General features: G+C 29.2%; 1 protein-coding gene across 3 annotated transcripts in view; it reads right to left on the reverse strand.

Moving 5' to 3' along the window:
- LOC107448201 (cell adhesion molecule Dscam1) overlaps positions 1-12,708 on the reverse strand; it is a 255,187-nt gene that overhangs the window by 164,627 nt on the left and 77,852 nt on the right. For all 3 annotated transcript variants that reach the window (XR_006225556.3, XM_071177674.2, XM_043045821.3), the window contains exons 4-5: positions 10,615-10,764; positions 7,422-7,539 (exon numbers count right to left, since the gene is read on the reverse strand). Coding sequence is in view for 2 of the 3 variants with exons in the window: in XM_071177674.2 (XP_071033775.2) it covers positions 7,422-7,539; positions 10,615-10,764 (268 nt within the window). In the remaining variant the exon portion in view is untranslated. The remainder of the gene's footprint in view (positions 1-7,421; positions 7,540-10,614; positions 10,765-12,708) is intronic.

The following is a 12,708-nucleotide window of genomic DNA, read 5'->3' on the forward strand; positions in this document are numbered from 1 at the left end:
GCAATAGTTGGGATTCGAACTCGGTTCACCTCATTGGAAGGCGAGTGCTCTATCCCCTGAGCCATCACAGCTCTCTCTATAAATATCGCCATTAATATTGAATTTTAAGAACTCGAATATCTTTCAGAAGGGCAAAGCTCTTGCTAAATAATTCATCTAACGAAAAATATTCAGCAATAGTTTCAAACACGCTGAGTGTTCCATAAAGACTACCCTTTACACGTAGTCAAGCCAGTCATCGGTGACACGGAGCTTTCCGTTTGGACCATGTCAGTCATCGGTGACTGGCAGTACAAAATATAATATAAAACTAAAAATATTACATTGTTTTAAACAAACTTATTTAAATTTACTTAATTTTTATTTATTATAAATGAAATTTATATGTATTTCAATCTGTTATTAATGCACTTCACATATCCATTCCACAATATTTTGCATACTCTGAAGAGGGTTTCTTATTAATATTTGTGGAGCACAAAAAGTTAATGTATAATTTTGTATTTCCTGTAAAAAAAAATTATGGAAATTTCGTACGTGTTAAGGAACACAAACAATTATTTATATGAGAAAAAGAAAAATTTTTCTAACCACTATCAATCATTATTGATGACGATTAAAAAAAATGAGTAATAAAGGTTTTCAAAAAGGCAATACCCAAATAAAATCTTACAGACTGGAAAAAAAATTTAATTTAAAAATAACATAAATAAAAAGAAATCTAATCAATTCTTCGAGAAGCTAAATTTAAGAATATTAATTTCTTTTCTCTACTTATTTTAAAATTTTTAATGCGTGCTCTAAATATTTAAAAATAAACGTTTGAAGAAGTAACAAATATAAATAATTTATACTCATATCTTTTTCAAAAAGTTATTTAAGAAAAATAATGAGATCCAGTTCAAACTAAGCCATGTTTATTTCACTTTATTGCCACTTTATTTGAAAAAACTTGAATAACTGCAAATAGCAAGCAAAATAATTTCCAACATAAGGACATGACAATATGAACAAATACAATTACCTTTCACAAAGTAATAGCATTCTTTTTGCACTATTTGATTAAATTCGGAGACACATCATTTTGACGGATGCACGATATAAGAAAGAAAAAGAACCTTTAAGAGGGCGAAGTGATTATTATGAATCTCCGCATCTAATTTGCATGCAGATGAGCTCCCCGAAAAAAAGTTAAGAAGAGACAAATTTCCATAATCTTTTAAAAAAAAGAAGGGGCTTCGTTTATGAAGCTTTTGTTTCGGTTGAAAGTTCGATGAGCGTGAAGGATCTAAAGAATAATAATAAGAAAAGAGAAAAGAAAAAGCACGTGACGTATAAAGCTTGAAAGAAAGGAAGGGGGTTCTAACAAGCCCTGTCATTTTCTTTATTAGAATGAGGTAAAGAGTTTACAACGTTTGGAAGTAAAATAATGATCATGTGCTCGAGATGGCCTTTATTCTGAAGTGCTCCTATAATGAAAGCCATGAATCTTTCTAGCAAAAGGCTCATTATTAAGTTTTTAAAAATAATAGTTTGTCACTTTGCCGGCTTTTAATATAAGCCCATTAATGAGAGGAATTTATCTGAGATTTCGAAAAATGCATTTTCTGGCTGCTTGAATTGCATCAAAGGGATATTGTAAAAGTGTTTTATGCGTACTTTTAAAAGTATTTTGTGAAGATAAATATTGAAGGTAATAAAGTTAAATATATAATATAAATATTAAAGCATTAACATAACATTGACTAAGTTTTTAATAACGAATTTACAATTTAATTTGATTATCAATCGAAATGGGCAGTTGCCAAACTTCTGACAACAATTAAGTTTTATTCATAATAACAATTTTAGGATAAATTTATAGCTTTATTTAGTGAAGGGAACTGACATTAATTATTGCGAAAGTTTTCTTTCAATACCTTAAAACATATTTTTTTAGCCAAAACGACTGACTTTAAACATTGATGATTTTTTTAACCGATTTAACACCAAAAATTATTTTTTAAATAGTTTCTAGATGCTTACAAATGTAAATAAAAGTTGATGGTTTAAATAGATTAAATTTCTTCTAGCTATCGTTTTTTTTTGACCAGGTCTGACTTCGCCGGACTTTAAAGAATTAGATACAACAACAAAAGATAATAAGAGTATTAAGTTTAAAAATAAGACTGTATACTTTGATCATATCCTTAACAAATGACAACAATACATAAGTTATATTCTACTGTATAAAATATATACAAAAAAAGGAATTGAGTGTTATGATGCTTGTCTTAAAAAGTAAGGTATGAAAACTCGCCATTATGTTCAGCTAAAAAAGATTAAAACAAGTACTGTTAACCTGTTCATGTACCCTTTAAAATAATTTTTATACTAATTGTGTAACTATTTCAACTATTTATTTAAATATTTCAATAACAAAATGCACTTTTCTTACAAGTGGAGTATATGGTTATCCAAAAAAAAATTTTTTAGCATATGTAACGCCAATAGTTTTTTCCATATTATAATGCTTTTGAAAACCTGATGTCCTATAAAAAAGTTATAGTGTTAATTTCATTTAAATTTAAAAATAAAATGTATGTCGCATAAGTAGGGAATATTTAGTTCATGAAACACAAAATAGCAATAGAATTTATAATTCGCTGCTGTTAATGTAGTCATTCCCACTTTTTGAGAAGAGCATATTGAGATAAATGGATTTTTCATTGCTGTTAATATAATGTTTTTAGTCGTTTTGTGAAATTTCCTTTACCTTCGTCAGATTTTTTTTCTGAAACTGCTTAGTATATTGCTTTTCTGGCATTTAACTGATAGTAGTTTACTGAGAATATTCAGCAAAGTGTTGGCTGATTTCAAAGTTAGAATTATTTTAGACAAAGAGCGAGCTATGGAGGAATGAAACAAAAGGTATGTTTTTTCGTGAGAGATATAAAAATTTTAAGCAGAAAGTTTGGAATTTCGTTGCAAAATCTTCAGCAAATGACGATGGAAGCCATCAATGAACAGTGAGATCAGTTCAAGCACTGAAACGTGAAAAGTGGTTATCTTACCGCATTAAACCATGTATTCTTTTAACTAACGTGTGCTGTTTTTAGAATTGGAATACCGCAAATCAAACATACAGTCCTGCGACATTTGTATTTTTTTCAAGTACTCATTGCGTAACCTTTGTAACTAAATTTCTGCATTAAAAATTCATTCCATTCATAATAAACACACCATTTGTTTAAATCCTTTATAATCCTTCACTACCAAGATTTTAAATTTTGAAATCAGTCAGTATTCCACTCAAAACTATTTATCTATGATAGCAAAGTTAGAAATGTGGCATTCAAAACTATGCTATAAAAACAAACTCGCAAAGTATGAATTACTCTTAAAGATTTTTCTCATAGACTGGATATGAGACACATATGGTAAAGTGTGAAAATCGATTATTTAATGTACTTAATTAGAGTGATTATAATAATATAGTACTAGTTGCAAGAAATTATTTATACAAAAATTTGGTGCACATATTATTTTGTTCGGCATTTATTTACATGGGTGCCTGCCCGGTATTCCCTACATAGATGATTTTATAAGTTTAAGAACTATTGCATGGTATTCCTAAAACTGGTATTAAACAGGTATATTCCTAATAGAACATCACTAATAAGAACCATATAAATTAACCAAAAAAAAATTTGATTTTTAATATAAACTAAATTTATTTAATAAAGAAAACGCTGCCTTCAACTCATTACTACTTATTAAAAAACAATAGAAAAGGGGGGAAAGGAAATGAGCTGTTATCTTTTACGGGGTTTACATATGACAAATCATTCTATCATACTTCATCTGAAAATCAATTTTCGTTAAACAATGCCGACGTAGTGCATAGGTTTCGCGTACAGTGCTCTCATTTCCTGTATGACTTGTAACGTAAATTCATAAGTACAGTGTAACCATTCTTCCTGGAACTTATGATATATTGTTTTTACCAATAAGATAATCTTTACATAGTGATTTGAAGAAAACAAAAACTAAAAACAAAATATTGAGCATTTAAAATAAATGTTGCAACATTTTAAATTCAAAAATTGAACTTGATAATAAATGAATTGACATTTCATAACACAAATAAAAGAAAAAGTTATGATAAGGTGTGTTGTTTATTTAAAATAATGTAAACTCACTAAAAAGCAAAAAAGATATTTTTAACATTTTTTCTAAAATCATTTTTCAAGAATAAACACTTTTAATTATATTATTTTAAAAGAAAATTACTTTTTTGTTATTTTTAATTTCTTACGTCTATGAAAGTACTTTTATACAACAATTATTATAATGTTTTGCAAATTTAAATTATTTTTTTGAAATAAATTTCTAACATTCGTATGTTTCAAAGTATTTCCAATATAAGAACTTTAAAAAAATTATTATTATATTAATGAAATAGACATTTTCATGTCTTTCATTTTTTTAACTAGTTAAAAGAAGTCTGTTCATTATCATAACACATTTCTGCTAATAAAAATTAACAAACACATCACGGAAATTCAACATTTAGAGCCATTTTTTCCAACAGTTTTAAATTGTTCTGAGAATAATATCGATAATTCCTTTTTATAGATTCCTGCTTAAATCCTATAATGGTGCTTAAAGTTCGAATATTTTAAACAGAAGTCGAAAAAAATCAAAGACACAAACATTAGAAAGTATAAAGTTTAAATATAAATATTTTTCCTAAGCGATATAATTAAGAAATCCATTTCATTCAGTAAAACTTTTTAAGTACGCCAGAGTCTGATAATAATTCATCTCTAAATTACAAAAAAAAAATGTGTCTGAATTATAAATAGTAAAAATAGTAATTTAACGAAAAACTTGGAATGTTGATAAATTGTAAGTGATTAGCATAATTATGGTTTCTTTTAAAAAGCAAACATTAAAAAAATAGTTACAACATTTGCACGTCCTTGATAAAATATCTATAAAAAAGATTAGGACTCTAAAAATTAATACTCCTATTAATGAGATGTGAAAAAATTTAACAGTCGGAAAAATAGCCTGCAATTATTTAAATTGTTCTAAAAAGAAAATGTGGAAGTATTTAAGCTTCTTTTCCTCTCGTCAGAGTACAATTAAATCCTTTAGTAGAGGGGTAGTTTCAATGCTTAGTTACTTTTCGAAAAATAAATAAAAAAAGAATGTTTTCTCACTTCGGCTGTTTTATCGATTGAGAAGCACTTTTTACGCTTTGACAACCATTAGAATCCTTTAACGCAACTTTATTTTTTTCCCTCCTTTGATTTTAATATTCACTTTTGCAGAATTTTTGAATATATTTTTCATTTCGTTTCAGAATTTTTCTTCTTCGCGTTGTGTGAAATTCCTCTTTAGTTTAATTTAAATACTTGTGACGTGGTTACCGCAAGCAAAGAAAAAATATATTAATTCCATATTCTGCATTTTAAAAATTATATTTTTTCTTCTTCTTTACATTCACCTTTTCAGAACAAACATAGGTTTCTTTTGGCGTTATTCCAAGTTTTGCTTTTGAGTTGAATACCACAGCTGGTTGTGATAAACAGTTTGAATGATGAGCGAATTAAGCAAAAGAAAGCGATTATCTCAGTTCTCGAAACAAAACCAACTTTAAAAATTCATATTTTAAAAATGTGTTTTAATTTAGCGAAAACTTGAATGTTATGTAAGCAATTAACACGCTTAAAAAAGAACAATTTATTAAGTTGAAGTAAGTTCATTTAAATATGAGCAGTCATAAAAAAATAATAATAGGTTGAAGTAAAACTTGCCTTTAAAATATACTCGCATCAGTGCTTGAAGAATTTAATGCTAGAATTCGACTTATTTGATTTCTTAAAGAGTTAATCGCTGTTTGGGAAGTTTATAAAATTATTTCAGAAGTAAAGCTTTTTTTTCTTCTTTAAAATGAGCCGATTTCAACTATGTTAAGTCAAACCGAATTTTATTTCGATATAAACGGAATTTTTGATAATTAGTCTTATTTTTTGCCTCTGTTATTTCTAGAAATATTTACTCAATCATTGTTCCATTTACCCTATTTATTTAAATTTTAAAAAGGTTGTAAATCATAAATATCGTGTTTGGTTTCTTCTTATTTTAATAAAAGCTAAATACCGTTTTTAAAATTAATTTTTATTATACTATTATGTTTTATGAAAATGTTATACATAATGGTCATGTAGCGCGTCTACCACTAAAATTCCAATTTGCTAGTATATAAGACATGTTAACTTGATTCTATGTCGGGGTACCTTTTTCATAAGCGAAAGTTGACGTTGTCGATAACACTCGCCCCACATGGGTGATATGTGGACGTGATCTGCACACGCCTACCTCATCATACACGTCCACTTCGATTTGAACACGCCTACTTCGATAGATGATCCACGTTGCCCAGTTAACTTGCTGTTTGTGACTGCGACATTGTCCTAATCACGCTGTTGCTACTCAGTCTCGATCACACACGACGTCTGACTGTATACACCCCACTGCTAATGACAACACAGGAACGACCGTGAACTTAGTACAGCTCTAACGATCAGCACTCAAAGTCCAGAGATCTTAATATAGCTCTCCCGACTTCTCACGAAACAGTAATGAATCAACTAGGGGTATCCGTTCATCGAATTCTATCACAGATAAAACTCTGGTTGGGGAGTACTGTAGCGTGTCTACCTCTACAACTCTTTTCATAGATGAAGATTGACATTGTCGATAACAATCGCCCAACAGACATTACAACTTTGCTTCATCTTAAATTTTATTGAGCGAACATTATATTAACAATCAGTATCGGGAAAAAAACTACTCATTTATGCTTGTTCCAGTGTTTAATAACGGAATAGAAGGAGGGAATTTATTGTAAGATTTTTATTTACATAATTGAAAGACATCAAAAAGGGAATATTTAAATATTTTGATTTGTCTGTTACATTGAGCCCTATCTCTTCCAGTGAACTTTTTACTGAATACTACTTCCAAAAATGATTGCCCATTAATTCTAAAAATAATCTTTAAAATGGAAATTAAACATTTATGACCCCTTCGTGAAAGTAAAGAACATCTGGTGTTTGGAATTTTTCAGACATATCTATATCAAGCAATGATTTTAAGTAAAACGACTTGTAAGAGGACGCTACTGTTAATCTGTTATTAAAAAGTTCAGTACATCTAAGAAATACTTGTGACGGAGAATTTTTTTTATAATACCTCTTTTAACTTTTATAGGGTGAAATGATTTGAAAAATGCCGTACGGCATTTTTCAAATCAGTTAATATACCATATGGCATATTAAAGTGACTACGAGTTACTTGATGAGATGGTTTACTGCCATGCATATGATTAATTTATATGAAATTATAGGTAATTGCGACATTATATTCACCTGTATTCTGGAGCTGGCTGAGCTGTAGCTACACACGGTATACGCACGTAACTTCCTTCACCAGCTCTCACCTGTGATTGGCTAAAAGTTACTCTAGGTCCCATTGGTGAATGTGGCTCTGTAATTACACAAATGTAGAAAGAATACTTAACTTCAAAACACTAAAGTAAATATTACAAGCTTTGTAATGAACAAAAAATAGAGTTTTGCACGAATAAAGCTATATAAGGAGAAAAAAGCACAAATGGATCTATAGTTCAGAAATGGATCTATAGTTATGGTTTATAAAAACTTTTCATGCAGTTGCTCTCATTTTGCTTCTCGTTTTATGGAACATTCTTCATAGTCTTTACACAAAATGAAAGAAGAAAATAAAGGAGGCAAACAAGTTGCAATGAAAAAATAGCATAACCAGTAGAAAGAGGAGCAAACTCGAACAAGATGGTAAAAGAAGGGAGATAAGAAACACGTGTGAGAAAATTGAGTTCCCAGTTCATGGAGCCAAAACTATAATTTGTGCATTTATGAATCTTTATTTGAGGTTAATTCACATTTCTTTGCTCTATTCATGCGTAGCACAATATCTACCCAATCCTCATAATGGATAGGGTCTTAATGTTTTAAAAATTTCCCTGCAATCTAAGAATACAAACAGAAAAACTAAATCAGCACCAAAGTCTGAAAACATGGGATTATTTATACTTTTTTTAATAGTTTCAAATAAAAAGAACGGACAATCTTCATTAATATTCAGAAGAAATAATTTCTCTGTTGAATAACGTTTTGGAGGAAAATACGGTTTAACAACCTCATTCATTACTTATCTTTAGCAATTATGCTTCAGATGTGTTTATAAATTTCGCAGAAAACACCTTATATCATGACAAATATTTTAAAAACATGATATTAAAAATATTGCGGCCAGTTAAATATGTATAATATTTTTGAAATCCAGTCTTTAAAATAATTTTAGCTGTTTTAAAATATTTCAAAAATTTCAGGAGTTGGCATTTTTAAGTTTAAGATTTTAACTAGAGTCACTTCGGACTTTTTTAGCTCGTTTTTGTACCTACAGTGAGAAAAAGGGTATGGTCAAAACAACTAGAATATGGTCGAAATTGCCGTATTTCTGGCTCTATGAGAACCCCAAAAAACAAAGTAATTTTTATCCAAGCGATTTGGTAATGACTTTCTGGTAAAATCAACAATAAAATATGGTTTTTCTTTCCATGTCGTTTGATAGTAAGGGTGGTGAAATTAGGTAATTTTAAGTGAATTGGGCAATTTCTAATTTATTAGGTAATTAGGTGATTTTAAGTCGGTAATTTTAACAGCGAAGTAAGTAACATTTACCAACATTTAAAATTATAAAGATATGCATTTATAAATGAACAAATGTCTGGACAAGACTGAACTAAATCTGTCTAAACTAAATTTACTGCCCTTTGCTCTTCAATTTTAAATTAAATAAAATAGATGGCATATTGAGAAAAAAAAAGTACAGTCGAAACTATGCGGTAAAATTAAATCGTGTTCTTTGAGGGAACAACAAGAAGCTCGATAATTTTTATGAAAGTGCATCATAATGATTTTAGTAAAATTAACAAAACATATGATTTTATAATAGTAAATGATAAAATTTGGTGAATGTGATAAAAATTTAGGAGTTTTACCATGATACCTTAGAGTGCGGAATAAACGTCATTTATTCGGTTAAATTTACGTTGAGTTTTGTAGTTTTTACTAAATGCATTGCAATAAAAATGATAATTATGAAAACCAGCATTTCCGGTAAACCATTACCATATAAATGAATGGGTTTAAATATGCTATATTTTGGTTTCAACCAGAATTAGTATGATTATCTTTTTTTTAGAAGCGTTATTACCATACAGTGTGGTCAATTAACCAAAATTCGTTTCTCCGTGCGAATTTTATTTCAAAGATGCACTATTACACATCAGAAAAACGTCAACATTTTTGGAAACGCATTAAAAAGCAATATTACTGCAATATTTATTCTGTGGTGTATTATTCAACTTTCGCAATACATTATACAGGAAATCAGCCTAAATTAATATCCATCAAAGGCCATGAGCTTTTCCTTATTATCCGCGAAGCCTAAAGGAATAGTGTACTAACAATTTTTATCCAATTTCAATACCATTCGCACTGCGTAACGAAATGGTGCAGGGTTGTTAAATACATTCCTCAGACTCTATGACTGAATATAGCCCTTCATTTATACCTCTTTCTGTTTATGTACTATAATTGTTGACTGTACATATTGAATTTACAGTAAAAAAGAGTACTGACACCCTGAGAGTTTGTACAGGGTGCACAGCAGATGACTGATTGATTTCTAAAAAGTTTGAGGGAAAAAAAGTGATAAGGGAATGGAACAAACGGTATGTCTATTGCGACAGCTATAAAAATTTATATTGACATTTTAGCATTAAATTACCAAAACTGGAACATATCTTAATGTAATCAATCGATGACCAGAGATATTGGCTCTAGCACGAAAACGTGAAAAGAGGTTGTCGTACCAAATTCGGAAGTTTAAACTTATTAGTTTATTGATAAAATTGCTTCTTATGCTGATATATCACAGGTTAGATTACAGTCCAACGGCCTCTGTAGCATTTACAAGAACTTTGTACAACGAAAGCAGTTTAATACTATGGATACTCCTAGAGAGGTGAAAGGACCTTCATGTGATCGCCGACTCGGGTGTATCCACTCCTAGATATTTACTTAACTTGTCCCACTTACTCAGTCTTTATTTTATATTGATTTACCATCTCAATTTTACTTAGCGAGACACAGAGTATACACTTGCGTCTACCATGGCTTCTGCTACTTCTCTAGTATTTCTTGCATAACGACAGTACAACAGGCGCCTACGGGCTCTTCTACGTGATGAAGGAGTGGAGTGTTCGCTTCGCAGACAGGGACTCCGAACACAACTTCAGTCTAAGTCAAGCAATTTAATTGAAACGGTAATCCTCAAACAAATTTCCAAAACTTCTAACTGTTACAATAGACATACCGTTTGTTTCATTCTTCTCCGATTCCGAGAATTGTAATTTTGAAATCAATTATTCATCCACAGGGACACCTTGTGCTCTTTAACTTCAGGAACAATTTTTACAGAGTAGTTTTATTTGTATGGGATCTATTGTAGACTTACCTGTGACAATAACTTTTCCTGTTGAAGGGCTCATCACGACTTCGCCCGTGAGTCGATGTCTCGCTCGACATTTGAAGTTTCTCTTTCCATCGACGTCATCCACTTTATGCAGGATCAGTTCTCCCGTCGACAGAACAGTGTACTTGTCATCTAAAAATTAGATGAATTGTTTAGTTTTCAAAAAAAACGCACACATTTGTAAACAGCGTATGCGAAAAAATATTTACATCATTGGTTTCTCTAGTAAAACAATAATTTATCTAATAATAAGAGAACAAAACAAAGACTCCGGATTTCGACGATGTTCGGCCTTTTGTGTTTTGCTTTTTAGGGAATATTCTGAAGTTTTTAGAGCATTTTGTGAAATTTTGAATTTTTTTTAACTTTATGGAAATAAGTTAACTTTATGGAATTCGTTTTACTCTACAGAAGCACTAGCTCATTCTTCGAACTTTGTACTTTAATATAATGCTATTTAATGTTTTACAGTTTCCAATTGTCCTAAGTTTAAAAGAAAGAGCTCTTGAAAAGGATGGAGGATAAAGAATTACATTTCAGTTTCTCTTAATGTACAAGTTTTAATACAATTATGTGTTAGAAAAAATATTTCAGATTGAAATTTTTACTTAATTACAAAGATTATTTCTTTTAATATAAAACATTTTTCGCTTTATTAAAGGGCGTCTTTAGGTTTCAGATTATCAATCTCTGAATATCTCTCTTTCATACTACGAAGATATTAATTCTTTTAGATATTATTACATACTGATGAATGTATTAGCTTTTGTATTTAAAACGTATTTTATTTTATTTTCTATTTGACTTAAGTTTTCTTTCTTACTTTTCTTCTATATATGTCTTGTTTTCTTATTCTACTGTTTTATGCTTCTATAAATTAAACTGCATTGTATTACATATTTGACTATTTATTCTTGTATTTTTGTATTCTTTTTTCGGACCGGAGCAAAACTTTTGGGGTACAGAGAAAACATTTTTGACTTTTGTCCTAGCTTTCTCGATAGAAAGAGTTTTGCATTTTTGTGACAATTCAAGGCTGGTAACGCCAACCTTGATTGTCATATTTTTTCAATTTTTCAATTTTTACTAATTTTTCTTCGTCTTATGTGTTTGGGATATGTGTCATATTTAATTTCATAGCATATGGCTTCAGAAAAATATTTGGTTAAAATTTTAAATTTTTATGCGATATTAATTCAGAATGTTGTGAAGAAGAGTATTTTCAAACTTTATAAATAACTGTCATTATTTATTTTCCCACTGTGAAAAAAACGCATGTCAAAAACTGCAAAAATATGGTAACATTTGCCGTGTTTCTGACTTCATAGGAACGCCTAAAAGCTCATTAATTTTTAATGATTTTTAATGGTAAAGTTAACAATAAAGTATGATTTCATAAATAAAATTTAGTAAATGTGTTAAAATTTTATAATTTTTTATATTATAGAATTTTATTATGATACGTTAAAGCATGACATGAAAACCCTTTTATTTGGTAAAATTTACATCTCAGTTTTTCTCAATTTTTACTAAATATGTGGTAATAAAATCAGAATTTACTGAAAGCTGTTACCATATGAACGGAAAAAGAACCAATTAGCATTTTTTAATATTGTATATATTTATTTTATCCATAATCATGTCTTTTTTATCAGAAATGTCATAACCATGCAGTGCGGTAATATTACCAGAATTCTTATATAAATATGAAATGCATGGTACTCGTATTAATGTTCTCTAAAAATCAATGTAGTGAAAAAATTACGTAAACTTATAAGAAACAAAACGATGTGGTAGAAGATTTTTTAACCCTATTACTCAATATTTCAAAAACTGTTCAAACTATTTCATTCATGATTGTTCAAAGAATGCTAAAATCTCCTTTTTTAAAAACACTGACATAGAAGCGTTTTGATAAGTTACATCTTAAAATTATATGAAACCTAAAAACTGAAATAAGTATAGAATTTGAAATAAGACTAAAAACAGAAATTTATTCTAATTCTGCATTACTGTTTAGTACATAAACTTCTTTTCTCGTTATAAAAAAAAATATATTTTGCGTAATTCCTAAAA

The sequence above is a fragment of the Parasteatoda tepidariorum genome, chromosome 3 (assembly GCF_982258835.1).
Source record: "Parasteatoda tepidariorum strain Cologne lab strain chromosome 3, Ptep-v5.0, whole genome shotgun sequence".
Taxonomy (NCBI): Eukaryota; Metazoa; Arthropoda; class Arachnida; order Araneae; family Theridiidae; genus Parasteatoda; species Parasteatoda tepidariorum.